This window comes from Anguilla rostrata, chromosome 16, assembly GCF_018555375.3.
Source record: "Anguilla rostrata isolate EN2019 chromosome 16, ASM1855537v3, whole genome shotgun sequence".
Taxonomy (NCBI): Eukaryota; Metazoa; Chordata; class Actinopteri; order Anguilliformes; family Anguillidae; genus Anguilla; species Anguilla rostrata.
Genome location: NC_057948.1, coordinates 13,147,245 through 13,166,621, shown reverse-complemented (window position 1 = coordinate 13,166,621; position 19,377 = coordinate 13,147,245). Strand labels below are relative to the sequence as shown.

At 41.2% G+C, this 19,377-nt stretch overlaps 1 protein-coding gene across 1 annotated transcript in view; it reads left to right on the top strand.

Moving 5' to 3' along the window:
• LOC135241972 (polypeptide N-acetylgalactosaminyltransferase 18-like) overlaps window positions 1–19,377 on the top strand; it is an 81,488-nt gene that overhangs the window by 50,627 nt on the left and 11,484 nt on the right. Inside the window, exons 7-10 of the mRNA XM_064312802.1 lie at window positions 262–447; window positions 1,952–2,089; window positions 4,067–4,162; window positions 17,561–17,725. Coding sequence (XP_064168872.1) covers window positions 262–447; window positions 1,952–2,089; window positions 4,067–4,162; window positions 17,561–17,725 — 585 coding nt within the window. The remainder of the gene's footprint in view (window positions 1–261; window positions 448–1,951; window positions 2,090–4,066; window positions 4,163–17,560; window positions 17,726–19,377) is intronic.

Here is a 19,377-nt window from a genome sequence, read left to right as displayed (position 1 = left end):
TCCTCTGTGACACATTTTGGCTGAGGCTTTATTGACGACTGTCTCTGTCAGGACCCCACGCTGTTTCGAAGTGCATCATACATTAAGTGTGGAGAGAAATTATGTTCAACTTTGCATAATGTATGCTAATGATAATGTGCTGTAGCTTTGTATCAAAGGATATATTGCCACAATCCGTCTAAAGGAGTCTTTCTCTAGCTCTGCTTGTTCAGGGGATCTTGTACTGGATGCTATGTGTTAGCATTTTGTCTGTAATACCAGGTGTGGCAGTGTGGGGGCAGTGTGGAGGTGCTGCCTTGCGCCAGGATTGCCCACATTGAGCGTGCTCACAAGCCCTACACTGAGGACCTGACTGCCCACATGCGCCGCAATGCCCTGAGGGTGGCCGAGGTTTGGATGGATGAGTTCAAGAGTCACGTCTACATGGCCTGGAACATTCCGCAGAAAGTGAGTTCTCCCGCAAAAATGCACTGGACAAGCATGGTGCAATGGGAAAGTCAATATAGTTGCTCTGTGTAGACTGATGTGCAATGGGAAAGTCAATATTGTAGCTCTGTGTAGACTGGTGTGCAATGGGGAAGTCTCTTTAGTAGCCCTGTGTGGATTGGTGTGCAATGGGGAAGTCTGTATTGTAGCTCTGTGTAGACTGGTGTGCAATGGGGAAGTCTATATAGTAGTTTTATGTTCTGGTCTGCTAGAGGGTCTGTTTGAATAATGTATACATGATCTGCTGCAGGTGACAATGGGCATTATTTACCCTCGGGGGATAAATGATGTAAATCAATCAATCAATCAATCAATCAATATGGCGAACATGCTACATGACTCTATAGGAACATTAAAAAGGGGGATTTTTAATGGTGAAATGAAATCCTTTTATATGGTAAATATCCATGCCCCTGTCAGGTTATTAGAGTTGGCCATGGTTTTCTTAGTGTTGGCTATAGTTTTTTAGTGCTGGCCATGGTTTTAAAATGCTCCACTGTGTACAGTATAGCTCTCTGTGGTGCAGGAGCTCTGCATATTTAATAGAGCTCAGTGATCCCTCATTGCCAGCCAGCTTGCTTTTCTCCCTCTGACTAATGTCTTACTGGTGAATAGCTGTCACATACTCCATTCTCCTGACAGTGCTCATTGCTCGTCAAATAGGCAGATATAATGTTAGATACATTTAAGCAGGTGCTTTGGACTGGCATCTGCTTTCATTTAGCTGTCTGCTACAAAGACACATCCTCCCTGGAAAGAGTCATAAAAACCCAGACTATTTATTTCAATGCAAAGAAACCTGCTTCATAATACACTAAATATGTATCAATGTAACTCCTGAACTGATGCTGCTTCACCTTATTCTCATAAAAAATATAAGTGTTGATAATTTTAATCCCTCTTTATTAAGAAACATACCTGTTGCTAGTCCGTTGCTGTTTCTTAGTTATGTGCTCATTACTTTAGGCACAGCTATGTCTAATAATGTCTAATTGGCACTGCAATGTCCCAGCATGCATTGCATCCAACAGAAAATGAAACGTTCCTGGCTTTGCTGGGGTCTATGGTGTAAATATCTCTCCTGCCATCCAGTAACATGACTGTAAGCAACAGCTGTGCTCTCATGCTCATTCTCAGAAGCCGTCGCTACTTTTTACTCTGCAGTGTGCCAGCTGAGCTGCGCAGCTGCAGTACAGGAGAGGGGGTGGGCTGCACAGCTGCAGACTGCAGGAACTCCCTGCCCACCTACACCTTCCTCCTCCCAGCGACACTATGTTCCCCCAGCATCAGTCAGGATTCCATCCCCTTACACAGAGTTACCCAGGAGGCCCATGGAGAACTTTGTCGTACATTGTATGATTATATATATGTGTGTGTGTGTGCTTACTTGTGTGCGTGCGTGCGTGCATTTGCACGTGCGTGTGTGTGTGCGCCTACGTGCATGTTTGTGTGCATGTGTGTTTAGGACTCTGGAATTGACATCGGGGATATCTCTGAGAGAAAGGCCCTGAGAAAGAGGCTGCAGTGCAAAACATTCCGCTGGTACCTCGTCAACATTTACTCTGAGATGAGGATGTACATGGACACCATCGCCTACGGAGTGGTGAGATTTATACTTTTAGACCTTTACTCTTATCGCCTATGGAGTGGGGAGACACATTATGGTCTTTTATTACACGGCTTTGTTGAATGCTCAATTCTGATTGGCCACTTCAGACATTCCATGGTCTGGTATTTCTGAATAATGACCGCTGTTATGGCTAGCAGACCGCTCAATCAACGCTTGTCATATCACACTGCTTGGTGTCAAGAAGACGTTACTCCATTGTTATCTTACTATATTACTTGCAAGAACACACTGGAAAACTTGTTTCATATTAATTTCAATAAAATCACTTAAAGTGATTTGATCTCTTTTGTGTCAAATTATTGATTGATTTCTGTCGTCAGGTAATTAGCCGTGTAATACGCGGGATAATCCACTCCGAGGTGGTCTGCTATCGAAAAAACAATGACCGTTGTTGACATGATGGTTTGATGGTTTCCATTAATGGTGGAAGATTTTTGTCTGTGTCCTACTTCACAAAATGTGAAGACTGAGTGAGCACCACAACAGAAGTTTAAATCACAGGTTCCTGGAGATTTGCTGGGCTGGGTGTGCCCCAGCACTAATGCTGTAGATACGTAGCTTTCCGAACGATAAGGAGCGAGGTAGATGGGCCAGGATGTGTGTGCATATGTTACCCTGTGGAATGTGTGAATCACTGCGCCTCCACTGAATACGGGATACTGCTGCTTTCCACCATCAGCCCACCAGCTCCATTCATATTTCATTTTCATTTTACATCCAAACATGTCCGCTTGTTGCCAACTGCGCTTTTGAATAATCTGTGCTGGCACTGCAGACTTAGTTCCCTGTTTGATTTCATATTGTGTACTTCAAGGGATGCAATTAGAAGATGGAAATGGGTCAGCCTTATTAAAACTTAGCTGGCAATGGAAGGTCCAAAAATAACCGTCTTTGCAGCGCTCAGTGGCATTTGATTAGCAGCCAATCGCATATGGGTGATAACATCATCAAGATCGCAGCTGCAAACCGTAACGTGTATTTCCCTTGATGGACAAAAAAACGGAGTGTGAGCCTTTTAAATGTGACCCATTCAATAGCAGGAGTTTGAGGTGTCTAATGAACCAATCTATCACCCAGCCAAATTAATAAAACCCAACCTAATACCCTAAAATCCACAAGTCCTTGTCACTCCACAATGTTGTTATGCACTTCTGTTTGTCAAAATAAAAGTTGTCAGATGTAATAAGATTGAAACGTGTCCCCTTCTCAGTGACGCTTGTATTTGTTTGATGAGCTGCATTTGTTGCATACCAGCAGACTGCCCTGAGCTACCGGCCATCAGTGTTTTGCAGGAAATTATTATCCCTGCTTTCACTGTCACAGGATGCTTTCCTGCTTCATGCAAATGTAGGCATCTGGTGTGGTGAAAGTATGTGCTCTGAATATTTGATATATAATATACAGTATATGCTCTACCCGTCTCTCCTAAATCAAAGTGAAGTTATGTTTGCTGATCCATTGTTTTCCTGTCCCAAGGCCAGCTGCTCTGAATGAGCTTTTAATTCTCACAGTCAGCATTCACAGCAGCCACAGGGCATTTATTTTTGCATTTATTTTTCTTGGCCCTCATTGAAATGATGGAATGCGAGCTCATAGTGTTTCCAAGATCCGCGAACACGGAAGATGTTAGTGTAAGCAAGGCTTCACAAACCTCAAAATCAGCGTAGCTGTCAAAGTTCTGAAGTGGAGAGCAATCTTTTGATTGGTTGATGGCAGTCAATGGTTGAGAGCATGCGTGAGCTACACCCATTCATGAGACCTTAGTTACATGCACCTCCAAGTAAAACTGAGATGCTTTTTAACAGTTATATTACAGATTAACCCAGGAGATGCGTGGATCACATGTTCACCAGGAGATGTATGTAAGGGAGAGACATGCTCCTTCCTTAGGCTCGTGCACCTCTATGTCTCATACTGCTGTGGCTCATGTCTCCCTACTGTCTCCTGCAGCTGAAGAACTCCCTGAAGAGTGACCTGTGTTTGGACCAGGGGCCTGACACTGACAACGTCCCCATCCTCTACATATGTCACGGGATGACCCCTCAGGTCAGTACCCAAGCACCCCTTAAACCACACCACTGAATCCCCACACCCCCCATCTCCACAAGCCCTGCACATCACCATACCCCTAAACCCCCAAACTCCTCAACACAGAGCCTCAGTCTGTGTCACAGGGTCCACTGTGACTCAGCCAGATGTCCACAGGTTTTTAACTGGTGTATAAGGCTGAGTTCACCTTTCTGTCCCTTCATCTAGCTATCTGGGGTCTACAAGTAAACTCATCTAAAGCCGCATTTCCACCGAAATTACCCGGAACTTTCAGTCCCAGTAACTACTTTACCAGGAACTAAAAGGTTCCTTCAGCCAATGGTTGTCTGCGTTTCCACCGGGGTCTAAAGTACCGCGAAGATTAGGCAAATTAGCCCACTGACGTTGTCGTCGGTCCATCTGTCATATGAGTTCTTCTGTAACCCCATACTACCACCGAAGTAGCCTACATTATTTTCTAATAACCGGGACAGCCCGGAGGGGTTTATTCCACTTATATACAACGGGTTACCAACAATGACTATATGGTTACTTTTGTATTTATTGATTTTCATATATCCTCTCAAACACATTCATTAACTGCAGAAAACATGCACACGTTGTAAACAATTAGCTGTTTTATTACTTTCTCGTCGTCAATTCCATATAGGCTAATCGCAAAATGACAAGAATAGAACGAAAACTCGGACTTGCGTGAAAATGTAAATTAGTAGTGGTACAGCCACCGTTTGCTTTCCTTCGAAGTTACTGCTAGCCGAGCAGCGAAGTGTGCCCTCCAGATGCGAACCATGCACCATAAATGAGTCCATAGTCTTCCTGGTTTTTTCGTGGAATTGAAAAATGGCAGTAAAATTGAGTAAAATTACGGCAGTCTGAAAAAGCTAAAGGGAAGATTACTAGAATTAACCTGTTATTTTACCCGGATAAAAAGTGCGGAAGGTGATTTCCAGTTTGCTTGTACTGTATCACCAATGTTAATTATGCAGAACTACCGCATACCTCACATAACTGTATCAAACGTTTTGAGTCAATTACAACGGGCTAACAAAGAAAATCTGGAAGAAAATATTCAGCAACCGAATTAATCCGTTTGAATGTTTTGGTAGCCTACGTAATATGCTGTCCCAGCACGAATGCTTAGCATTTTATAAAACGAATACTAAAGCAAGAAAAGAACAGAAGAGCACACGTTATAATTCCAAGACGTTGATAGGCTATAACCAAAAGTAGGCTACTGCGCCGCATAACATACAAGTTTGATTTGAAGTTATTATGAAAATAAATTGGTTTGCCGCTGCATATTTTCAAACATGGCGGGTAATGGCGGAAAATAAATACAACACAAACTCTACGAGTACTCGACCAATCAGAAATGTTCAGCGCTGCAAGCTCCACCCAAAAGGTTCCTGTACTTTCGGAAAGTACTACCCCCCGAGCAGGAACGTTTTGGGGGGTAAAACAAAGCCCCCAGAACTAAATTTAGACCCTAGTTCCTGCGGTGGAAACGCACTGAGTTCCTCAAAAGGTTCCTAGTTCCGGGGTATAGTTCCTGCGGTGGAAACGCGGCTTTAGGTTAAAGACAACCTGCTGTGTTACCTCATGAAGTGAAGGGTCAAATTACAAATCTTTTTCCAAACACTTCTAGTGTTTTTGAGTTTAAATATACTCATAGCTTGGTGGCTGTTCATCCATGAATCTTAATGGAATATTTTTAATCTAATATAAGGCATATATATTTTCTCATGCTAATTTCTAAATGGGATCTAATGAACCCAGAGCTCATCAATCACATTTTGCATGTCGTACATCAGCTTGATATTTAAATATTATGATTAATTTTAACTTATAATTTATACCCTAATTGTAAAAAAATTGTAGTGTAGTCCTATTTACGTCATTTTAAACGAACGAGAGGAACAGCACAGGTCTCCAGGTTAGAACATACTAATATATTTAACTGTATGTGGACAACAGGTCTAGGATCATAGTTTTCCTAGTATCCAACATCACAACTGTCGGTTCAACATTTGCAGTGCCCCGTCCACATAGAATCTCAACCCAGATTAAAAGAATAAAGGCTAAAGAAAGACAGATTTTTGTTTCAGATGTATTTAGTGTCTTAATCTTTCACAAATTGAAGCTGTTCAATTGCTTTGCTTTGTCTGTTATTTGTCATAGCAGAGTATCATGATCAGGGTTATATAGGATTAGGAGATGCCCTGGGACTCGCTGTTGCATCAGGAAGCTGTTAATAAATCCCTGACAATATCATGTTCTTACTGCCAGCTTTGCTTTTGAGAAAATTTTGAAATATTGCTAACCAGAGATTTGGAGCAGTATGACAGAATCTCATCTTCATATGCAGTGAGACTAGCAGAACAAGATATTTCCTTTATATCATAAAGCACCAAAAAGCAGTTTTGAGATTGTCTGATGCGCAGCGATTACAGCGATACAAAGGTTTTAGCTTACATAGTGTTGCAAGGACTATGATATATGCAGAAATATTAGAACACAGAACCGCTTTTGGCCAGAACTCCCTTAAGTTCTAAAAATGCTGATGTGTTTCAGAGTATGAGTCCATCACAGCACTCAAAAAGTATTGTGAGTACACAGGCTCAGTGCTGTGAAAAAAATATTGCATATTGCATATTTGTCACACTAAATGGTTTCAGTTCTATAAACAGTGTAAGTGTAAGTAGACAAAGGAAACACACTTTTTAAATTATTATTTTGTTTATTTCATGAAAAACGTGATCAAAAACTCATATCTCCCATGTAAAAAACATCATTTTCACAGCACTGTGCAATACCTGATCTGTGTTTGACTTTCTAATATGAATGATAATTCTGATTATTATTTTAGTGAATATTTTTGAAGCGGTGTCTTTAGATAAAATCAAACAATCAAATGATTGCTTAACAGCTTCCTTTAAAATGCTTTTTTATTGATTTCAAGATTGGTATTGGATGTAAAAAAGCATAATGTGACTTTTCTTATTCTGGTATGTGAACTTTGTAGTGTTCAAAAGTTTAAATATGACTGCGCAGAGACCACTGTGTCTGGCTGATCTACTGACAGACGTGAGCAGTTAACTCACTGAGAAGAGCAGCTTTGCACTCTTGCCCCGGGTGCGAGGAGTCATTATAATTTAATGTTACCTGGGACAGCTAGGCATGCAATTGTTGTATTTGGGTCACAGGGCCAGACAGATGCAGCCCATTTCTTGGGGAAAACTGCAGTTCTCTCTGCTTTGTGTGCTTCACTAGCACAGTAATTCTCCCCCTTTCTTTCTCAATATGGATTACTTTAAGCACAGTAATTGTGATTTTAGGCGTTTCTATTTTTTTTAGGTTATATAACTGCTCTGGATTTGTAGCTCTGTCATGTCTATGGCTGCTCTAGTTGGACACACAACAAGGAAATTAATGCTGATGAAGCAGTCATCAGATAAGAAATCAATCTTAATGAGTCTGGTACAGCCTAACAACCTATCACATTAACACAATGGATGTAAACATTCTGACAGTGGAAGAAAAAATTACAGTTAATAGGCTTTTGGATCGCTGTGTAAAGATGGGTCATTTATCTGCTTAAACTGAAAGCTCTCAACACAGTGTTAATCCCTGAGTATATTTTATGAGAAAATGTTTACTGGGAAGCATAATTAAGCATTATAGATGACAGGAAAGCATGGCACAAATAAAACTTCCTTTCTTGACAAAGTTAGCATGTACAGAATGCTCAATGTGCATTACTTTTGTCATTACTTTGTAACCACATAATTTCTTTCCTCTTGAGACAAAATAAGAGTCTGGGATGACTGTTAATGAATCCCTGAAAGACGGCATCATGTTGGGGCTCTGTTGCCATCTTGCCACTGGAGGGCTGAATTACGGGCTTTTAAACCCAGTAAACTCTGGGTTCTCTGTGGTAAATGCAGTAAAGGCAGCCATTTATACATTGCATAAACTTGTTTTACTGTTGTCCTTAAATGCCAGAACACTTTCATGGGAATGGGGATTAAGATTTTGTTTAGATTTGGTATCTTCATAAACACGCGAGGCAGAAGACATGCTGTTTAAAGGCGTTCAGTGACTGTAGGTTTAATTAGTGTGGTTCTGCTGCCAGTACGGATGGGCCTATGCAGGCTGACGCTCTGCTGGGTGGTAATCTGAGTGGTCAGGCTGGATGGTAATCTGAGTGGTCAGGCTGGATGGTAATCTGAGTGGTCAGGCTGAAGCTCTGCTGGATGGTAATCTGAGTGGTCAGGCTGGATGGTAATCTGAGTGGTCAGGCTGGATGGTAATCTGAGTGGTCAGGCTGGATGGTAATCTGAGTGGTCACGCTGGATGGTAATCTGAGTGGTCAGGCTGGATGGTAATCTGAGTGGTCAGGCTGACGCTCTGCTGGATGGTAATCTGAGTGGTCAGGCTGAAGCTCTGCTGGATGGTAATCTGAGTGGTCAGGCTGAAGCTCTGCTGGATGGTAATCTGAGTGGTCAGGCTGAAGCTCTGCTGGATGGTAATCTGAGTGGTCAGGCTGAAGCTCTGCTGGATGGTAATCTGAGTGGTCAGGCTGGATGGTAATCTGAGTGGTCAGGCTGAAGCTCTGCTGAGTGGTAATCTGAGTGGTCAGGCTATAGCTCTGCTGGATGGTAATCTGAGTGGTCAGGCTGACGCTCTGCTGGATGGTAATCTGAGTGGTCAGGTTGACGCTCTGCTGGATGGTAATCTGAGTGGTCAGGCCCCGTGCCAGATTCCGTCCCCGTGCTGCCGTGTGTAACGCTCATAGAAAGATGCCAGAGTGTAAAATGTGTGCTATGCATTGGGTACTTGTGTGCTAGACTTTACAGGATTTGCACAATTAGCATTAACATCAGCAGCACAGAAAGCGGTTACCCATTGCAGGCTGCAGTTAATTAAATCAGCGGAAACCTATTGTTTAAATGCAAATACTGTGGCCCTGATCTAGAGGGTAAATGCTGGATTTCATCTCCAGTTAATATAATTTGTGTTTTAAAGAGACAAAGAAATGTACACTCTGGAAATCATGCAAACACTTTGCGGTCTTGTAGGCTAGCTGATTAATTCAGAAAACATAACATCTAATTTTCCAAGAGATACTGAACTGGTTAATGACAGACATGAGATTTACAACATACTAATACCGAAAACAAGCACTAACGCTATCATGCAGAACAGATACCAGAGCTATAGCACAGCAGGAAGACTTTGGGTCTCTGGCTGAGGCCTGGGCTGTCTCTCTGATGGGGAGCAGGAATGCACAGAGTTCCTCATTAGATTAGCACATTGTTTGGGAGATGCAGCATAAGTTACTTTGTTAGATCAGCTAGTCATTACGATGGCATGGTAAGGGATTGTGCTCCTGATGTCTGAGCCACCTCCCAGTTCAGTCCTCTTATTCAGTACTCTCAGCATCACGCACACTTTAATTGAGTGAGTGAGTGAGTGCGTGAGTGAGTGAATGAGTGAATGAGTGAGTAAGTGAGTGAGTGAGTGAGTGAATGAATGAGTGAGTACGTGAGTACGTGAGGTTATATTAGCTAAACGGTACACTGTAATTACTGCCTTAATTACTAAGGGATTATTCTGTGACAGGGAGCTATATGCAATGAATCAAGCCCAGCTCTTCAATGGTTGTACTCTGTGCAGTCATTTGCTCAGTGATGCATTTTGTTTGGATAATACAAATGGGGAGCTCTTGTGCAATAAATGTTATCCTGTTCAAAAATGGAGAACCTAATTATATTTCTCCATTGTGACAAGGGACCTTATTGTTCTTAATGCTGCACTCAAATCATCTGGTCATTATTCCACTGTACGGTTTATATAGTGTGGAATTATCTCCCCATTATTCCACTGTAAGTTTTCTATGGTGTGGAATCATCTCCTCATTATTCCACTGTAAGGTTTCTATGGTGCAGAATCATCTCCTCATTATTCCACTATAAGGTTTCTATGGTGCGAAATCATCTCCTCATTATTCCACCTTGAGGTTTGTATGGTGTGGAATCATTGCTTATTATTCCACTGTAAGGTTTCTGTGGTGCAGAATCATCCCTCCTTTTTTCCACTGTAAGGTTTCTGTTGTGGGGAAACACGCTCATTTTCTGAATTTCAGTGGCTGATTGAACAGCATCATCCTTTTTTAACTGCGGCACTTTGGAAACTTTTTGTTCTTACCTGGTTCTTCAGAAAAGTTAAGCTCAGTTAATTTTTATTGAGTGAAAGTATTCCTAAGGGAGAGTGAAACGATTACAGATTGCGCCAAAATGTGACTGTGTGCTTTATTTAAAATGGTAGCTTTGACATCTACATTTGGATTCTGTTTTAAGATTCAGTTACTTTGTTACAGTTACTAGGATTGTGTAATAGCTGATTGATGGAAATTTTGGCTTGTGAAGAATGATAAAATGTTATTGGTGCACTCAGTGTTGATAAGAATGAAGATTAGCGTCTGATTAAAGGCTACAAGATGGGAGAGATAAACACTGGTGTCTGATTCGATTACATTTTGTGAGAAATATTGGGACTTTGTATTTTCAAAAATGTATCGAAATTGAACTGCTCAGCATGAACATTCTGCTACAAAACATGGAACATGGAGTGCTCTTCACACACATATACATTCCAAAAAGCAATCTGTAGTGAAGTAATCTTTTTGTTTACCTGAGTGGAGCATTTCAGATCAACACTTGCATTATCTGGGTCTCCAAAGTGGGTCAGCCCTCTGTCATATGCATGTCTATTTCAAGTCTGGGGTGTGTCATTTGCTGACTTTAAATATCCAAAAACTCACATTACTAAAGTTATTAACAGTATACATTCAGGTCCAAAATTATTTCCACCCTTGTTGAAAGTAGACCATATAAATAAATAAATTAACACCGATAGTGGGATATATTTTATGGTCAGACACTAGAAATACATATACGGTTATTTTAATATAATTATTATTTTAAAAATGTGCTCTTTTGAGTAAAAATATGATTAAAAATACTTATTTAATCTCATTCTAAGGAACTGTGTTATGGCCTTCCATCACTTCCAGTTTCACTAGGGTATAACAAGCATATAAAATCCTATTGTCATCCATCACAATGGGAAGAGCCAAAGAACTGTCAAATCAAAAGAGACTGGTGATTGACCCTCACTAATCAGGTAATGGGTACAGAAAGTAAATAAATGGTTAAGCACACAACTTATTTTCTCATGTGATGTTTTGGCTCTGCACCTCATGCAAGTTTTTGGAGTGTAATATGTTTATTCTGTCTCTTTCCTTGGACGAATTATAGACCACGAACCCAAATCCCTGTCCAATTTCCTCTTTTCCCCCAAAATAGCCTGGTAAGTCATTTGTGTTCACTTTTATGGAAATACATTTTAATTTGGACAGATTTGAATTTCATTCATCTGATCTTTATTCCTGAAGATAGCTCCATTGCAGTCAGAAAAAACCTTGTGTTGGGAAGAGCTGTATGAATGCAGGAAAGTGAATGAGGTTGCCCTGAGTTGGTGGGTTCTGCCGAAATGGAGGATCGGCTCTGTGTACCGTTGATTGAAGTGCTGTATTTTCAGAGTGCAAAATTCACACTCCAGTGCTTCCACAAAGAGCACAGGCACATGCAGGCACATGGAGCTGAAGCTTTTAATTTGCTGGCACACCTCCGCAGAAAATAAAACATTGATTTAGGTTTGGGCGATTTCCAGTGAGCCTGGAATGTATTGATTAATTTAATGAAAGACTGGACAAAATGGAGCCCTTTGAGAATTATTCTTCACTGAGAAACTTTAATTAACTGGGCTCCAGCAGGCCACTCGTGTTTTCATAAGAGCAACATCAGTGATTCCTCCAATCGATACCAGGAATCAGTCTGAAAGCTGCCTTTCTGAATTTTAGTAAAGGTGCTGGGGGTGCTTCTATGCAGAAAATACAGTCAGAACCCTGACCTCAAAGCAGATTTCACTCAAAGTGTTTCTGCTTTAAAGAGAGCGTTATAAACTGAGCAGACTGTAGTGAGGATTCGAGGCGCAGTCCGAAAAGGTCTGTCAGAAGATGGCCAACGTCTCTGTTCGGATCGCCATGGGAAGCTCATTCCACCATCGATGGGCCTAAACAAACAATAGACATGCCCGGGAAGTGCAGGGTTGGAGAGAGGCAGACAAATTCCTATATTGCGCAACGAAGGGGTCTGGCTGGTGTGTATGGTCAGATGATCTTTTGAAAGTATGAAGGGTCAGTCCCCTTGGTAGCCTGGTAGGCTAGCAACAGTTTCTTAAATTTGAAGCTTGTAGTTATGTGTAGCCAAGGGAGGTCAGTGAGTTGGGGGTTGGGCGGGTAGGTAGCCAACGGGTACCTGAAGCTGCCTGTACCTGATGCTACCTGTACCATCAACTTTTTCCTGCTGAATGTGTGCATTGCTGAAGCTCTGCATATCTGTGAAGACTGGTGTGAGTTGTATTCTGATTTATAGCATTAGGTTTTTGGAAAACAGAATTTCTCCATAGACCGAGGAGCCTATCACAAGAGCTGTGATTATTCACAGGGAAGATTTGGCCAAACATTTGTTGTCTGAGTGTGCCCTCTATACTTACTGATAATGTATAAATTGAAAGGCATTTCCAGAAAATTCTATCTGTCCAACAAGGCTAACTAAAGAATGCTCTCTCAGCAGTACAAAGAAATAGCACAGCATCACTCAAGTGCTTTTTATCTCTTCGTGGAAAATGTTCTACCGCTAAAGGAGAAACTTGTGCTGCATCACTCAAGTACAATCACTGCTGACTAAATTGTGGTTTGAAAAAAATGTTGCTCAAGGTATTCTCCAGAGCACTGGGTCTTTTTTCGTTATACTTTTGGGCTTGGAAGGACAGAGATATTGTACTGACCATCAAACGATGTGCTTAAATGTTGGTATTGGAATTGACATTTTCCCTGTCATAAATGAAACTGGCCCACCAGGAGCCCTGTTGCATGGTGGGCAGACTGGCATGGTGGGCCCTGGGCTGCCCCGGCTGCACAGGGGTTCTGCCTCAGCACGACTGCGTGCACGCTGAGCCTCTGTTTCGGGTGTGTTGCTAAATAAGTGAAGTGTACTGCCAAGGACTGAAGGGATTCCGCGCTATAATTTAACGGCTTTTTTTATTGCAAATGCAAGAACGTGGCCCAGGGATGTTGTCTGCGCTTGTAGAAAGCAAGAAATAAGACAGCTTTGGTAAAATAAAGATACCTTCTTATTTGGGTCTTGGGATGTCAGATTTGAATCTCTTTTGGAATTGTACAGATAGGCTTCTGTGGCATTGTGAAAATCTTGTTACACTTTTCTGCTTTAAAGCCTTTATCTAAGTGCATCATGTGAAAATTAGACATTCAGACAATTTTCATGCAGGGACTTATAAACGAGGAATTCTCTGCTGGTTCATTGTCCATATTTAATACACGGCAGATTGTAGATAGACAGCAATGTGCATATTTATTAAATAAAACATAATTATAATGACTCTGTAAATGTGAATAAATACAAATGTGCATTACGGTCTTCATACCTCTTCTATAATCTGATTTTCCATGTTATGGCTCTAGGAAGATTAAGTGAACAAGATGCAGCATGAACATTGATACCGTTACAGATGAGAAATATTCATATTCGTATTTATTTTTATTAAGCAGGGTAACTGAAAATGTTATCTCCACAAATCAATATAAATATTACAATTAAAATATTAAATGAACCTTAAATACATGTATTGTAGACAAAGTGGACCAAAAAACGTCTCCTTATGTGGAGTTACAATGTGGTATACTGCAACTTTACAGTAAAAATCATAGCCTGTTTTCACACCAGTCCATCAGTAATAACATTTATTCAGGACCAGTTTTTTAATGGCACTGAAAATAGCTTTGACTGAGTATTCCATTATTTACACTTAGTGCGTCTGGAACATTTGTCCTCATACATTTGAACATTTGCCGTCAACAACGGCTCTTCTTGTATGATTTTAAGTGCTTATTTCTGACAATTGACTTAAATTGTAACTGTCAGTTTTCTGACTGAGAAGTAAGAGGAAAATGTGTGGACTCGTTCACACTAAAAGAAACAAGAAATGCTCAAATAACAGCTGTTTGCAGCAGCTATGTGTATAAGGGTATCATTGAAGGCACAGCGTGTTGAACCTTGATGCAGGTTGGCTACTTCCGGTCTTGTAAGACCATGCTGGATTCATTTCCTGTCAGCTACAGTAAGAACCGGAAGATGAGGCTACAGTGTGGGCATGTGATCACCAAATCTGGGCGATTGACGTTGCCTTTTCTGATGAATCTCGATTTCTGCTGCAACATGCAGATGGTAGGGTCAGAATTTAGCATGAACAACGTGAATCCATGGGTCCACCTGCTTTGTGTCAATGGTGCAGGCTGTTGGTGGTGGTGTCATGATGTGAGGAATGTTTTCTTTGCACACGTAGGCCCCTTAATACCAACTGAGTAATGTTGTTGACCATGTGTATTTCTTTATGGCCACAATCTACTCTTTTTCAAGTGGATGGTTCCAGCAGGATAACGCACCATGTCACAAAGCACACATCACCTCAAGTTGGTTCTACGAACATGACAGTGACCTCACTTTAGTCCAATGGCCTGCACTGTCCCCTGTTCTCTGTTAAATATCCAATCAATGTTGAGGAGAATTCAGCCTGTTCTGGAGGAAAAAGGTTGGATCCTACTCAGTTCTATATGTACAGGATTACCTCCATTTGTCGTTAGTTTTAGGGCAGGACTAGGTGCTTCATAGATTAATAGCTTATGTTAGTGAATCTATGTTCTTTGCAGAAATATGAAAAAAAGGGAGTAAAATTTAGAAATGCAATGTAGCATCCATATCAATAGATACGACTGACATCTGAAGTCTTATCTATTGTTTAAGATTGCATGTATGTATGATGATAAGATATGAATATTAGCTTAAGACAAACTATTGATTTATAATTGTCTATTGTGTAAAAATATTTAATGGGAACTGTAAATGCACAAGTTATTGGAAACCTAGCTATGACCTTGACCTTTATGTGCGTTCTCACTTGAGAGGGTTCAGGGTTGTCCCATATAAGTAGTTTACAAGTGGTGGAAGGCTCTTACTGAGCCCTTATCTGAAGTGGCATCTCTGGACACTTCGGTGAAGGGAATTGCAGATAATTTTTGCAGAACTGTGAATTTCTGGACTAAATCCAGCTGCAGTCAGGAGTCAGCACTATAGATGTATAGCCTTGAGTTCAATTAATCGACAGAAGCAAAGAACATTAAATGCATTAAAAATACAGTTAAAGTGTATTGAAAAAATCTTAAATTTAAAATGGCTTAATTAGGCCTACTGTTTGCTCATCCAACGATGCAAGGAATTGCATTACATCACTGACCATTTGTTTTTTCCATCTTTGCTTTCTGTAATATCTTTATTGGATCACAAGAATGCTCATGAACAAGCACCATGCTAATGGCACTGGGATTGAAAAAAATACCCACAAATACATCATTGAAAGTGTGTGAGTGTTAAGACTTGGACAGACATCAGGATGTGAGTTTAGAGCCTGGAAATGGAAAAAAACCTACCAGAGGCCTGTGTTACCATGTCCTGTGTGATATGAAAAGGACCAATGAGGGCATTTGGATCTTTTACATAAATCCATGTATAATTCCCCGTGTTAGAGACTATAGAACAGGAAAAGAGTGATGGCATCAGAGAGGGATCACCTAAAACAAAGTCACCCCTTCTGAGGTAAACACGACTAACTCTTTAAAGAGAAAAGAGGAGGACACGGTAAAACTGTGCTTAATGTCGACCACTCAGTATACACTGATACACTGTAGGCAATCCTTACCATTCATTTTACACTGGTACACTGTGGGTAATCTTTACCAATCAGTATACACTGATACACTGTGGGCAATCTTTACCATTCATTTTACACTGGTGCACTGTGGGTAATCTTTACCAGTCAGTATAAACTGGTGCAAGTGTACTGTGTTTATGTCACGGTTGAGGAGGGTGGGACGCAATTGCGGACCGAGGGGATCTAAAAGTTAACCCTGAGGGATAACCACCAAATCGCTGAGCGATAGAAAGGGAAGGGGAAAAACCAAATAATAAAGAGCGAAGTAATCGCTCTCTCCACTCACTGAAACTTCTGTCAGCGGGCTCAGAAAACTAAAAGAAATTAAACACCGCCGCAGCGTAGCTGCCCAAAAAGAAAACCCCCACTAGAAAAACAGAGTGGGGTCACTTACAAAAGAAAAAGGATATTCGCAGCCCGGCGGGTAGAAAACAAAAAGAAAACTAAAGAGACGACGGCAAAATGTCCTCCACAGCGCAGAGAGATCACCAACTCGAGAAGAAACTAAACGGTGATCAAATCAGGCAGATAGGATCAACACGGTAACTTCTGCCGATTCTCACACCCCTACACACTAAGAGTCTGACAAACAATGAGTCTGCGCTGAACCCCAGAAATCAGGGGCTACATATAGGCCTCCTACACCTGACCCTCATCAGGGACAATTAGCTCAGACAAATACCTGTGAGGTGCTATCACCTCACCATAGTACTCATACACCTGCCCCTCGTCAGGGTCAATTAACCCGCAGAAATCAGAGAGAGAGGTGCCACCACCTCACAGTTTAATGTTGACCATTCATTATACACTTTCAGTATGACTAGAAACATGCAAGAGGATGTTGCCTAAATTATTCTGCTGTTTAAACAGATTTATACCGATTCATCCTTGACCTAGAATGTTCTTAAAGTTATTTTCTTGTGGTTAGCAGTTTATTAAAAAGCAAGTTTGCGAACACGCAATGCCACACGGTGCTCATAAAGGAATGACTATTCATCAGTGTCTGCCTGGGTGATGTGCCCTTGTGTGTAGTGATACTTTGACTGCTTAGATTGTTCAGCGCTTAAAGCAGCATCTCTCTTGAAAGTGACCTACAATGTAACTCCTCAAAGGCACAACATCCTTACACATACCAGCTACCACAGCAGAAAAAAAGATTTATTTTTAATTCCCTTTACCCCTGCACTTTTCCAAATTACGTATTCATCATGGGCTGTCAGACTTCTGTCAGTGTTCTTTTTTGTTTCAGCTTTATCATACATTACATTACATTAATTTAACAAACTCTCTTATCCAGAGCAACTAACAGTGTTATTCTAGATGTTATTATTTCTGAAAAATTCAGGAAATGTTCAGCATTAATATATCTATCTGTTGTCTTTTCACAGTAAGGGTTGCACCTCATTAAGGGTTTTATTTTCTGCTGAGATGTTCTATGTTACTCCAGAATGGAACAGTAAGCACCTGTATGTTGTGTCTTTGTAGAATGTGTACTACACCAGCACTCAGCAGTTACACATTGGGGTCTTGAGCCCCACCATCGATGATGACGACAACAAGTGCCTGGTGGATGTGAACAGCAGGCCTCGCCTCATTGAGTGCAGCTATGCCAAAGCCAAGCGAATGAAGCTCTACTGGCTCTTTACTCAGGTAAATCTCCCTATCCCACACTTCTACCAAAAGAGAACCCCCCCCCCCCCGTCCTTCGGTGTGCCCAGGCACCTGTCTGTTCTGCGCTCCCCCCCCCCCACCCCGGGTGTGGAAATGACCTTCCCACTGTGGTCAGGACAGCAGAAGCCCTATCCATCTTCCAACACAGAGCGAAGGCCCCCCTGCCTGTGACTGAGAGGGAGGAGTCTGGTACAGGAAGCTGTATGCCAGTATGCTTCAGCGCTCTGTACCACCAGCTTCATTCTCATTACGGAGCTCCTCCAGGGACTCCACCCGTGTCTGGGAAATATCACAGTTCACTGGACTCATTCTACATTCCTCAAACCCCCAGTCTTCACCAGGTCTGAAACTGTCATTAAAAACCTGCAGCTTCCAGTCTTCTGTGCACCGTTCCTCTAGCCACACACACACACACACACACACACACACCATATTGTCTGAACTCCCATCTATCTTAATATTAACTTCAATTAAAATAATTAAAAATTTTCTACAAAACTATTATTGTTCAATAGCCATCTCAAAATTGCGCAGAAGTTCCATCCTCAACTGTTGCCTCAATGTCCTTGTGCTTTTTTAGCGAAGTCAATCTATTGACTTTTTATAATTTCTATAATTCTGTATCTCTATAATTTCAGAGTGCAACTTGCCCTTAATTCTGTTCAGCTTTGAAAAATGTCAACAGGCACCTTGATCAAAAGCAACATGTAGGCATAGCTTATTTAGAAATGTTTCAATATTTGCTGTAACTTATTAGATAACCATTGTTTTATGTAATATATGAAAATATTCTTTTGACTGACAGTAGGAAGGTGTGGAAATGTAAGCATTTGAGATGTGTCACGGGGTTCAATTGGAACTCTTATTGAGATGTTCATCATGAAAAGGCTGGGAGAGCACTCAGCCCAAGGCCTCTCTCAGTGGAGTCCTTTATAATGAGTAAGGGTGCTATTATATTAAAACAGAATTAATGTATACTTTTGTGGTTGAGGACAAAGGTCCTCCTGTTTGACACTGACTTGAGTAAGGCAATGTGACCTTGATCTGTTCCAGGCATTCACAAAGCTATAAGCAACTCATTGAAAATTTTTTGGCAAGTAAAACTAGTATGGAAAAGATTCAAGCAAGGGGAGGTTAGGGCTATACTATATAAACCTTTTCCAGGACGAGACCACACAGAAAACACTTTACATAAAGCTGCACGTCTTCATTTGCTAAAGCATGTTGTAACAACAGGTAATACGGCATATCCCCAGATCCACTTCAACTTCAGCTCATCAACATTATGGTCAGGTACGAAGGATCATATCAGACTTATTACTGGCTGTCAGAGCACTGGTAAAATACCCTAATAACTGTGAACTATAGCAGTGAGCACAGGCCTGTGAAATTGGTAGCGTAATTAAATTAATCTTGCTCGACAGAAGTTTTGTTTCCTAGCACACTTGAGTGTTAGAGCCTTCCCGAACCGTGGCTGCACCCTCTCTTATTTGTGTATTTACATTACTGCAGGTTTTCTTCGGTTGGAATGATTACACGGGAAAAGCAGAGGATGTAATCAGTTCATTCGATGATGAAATTAATGTTCACGAGCCTGTCAGCCTGGGAGAGTAGCGCAAAGCAGAGTAGTG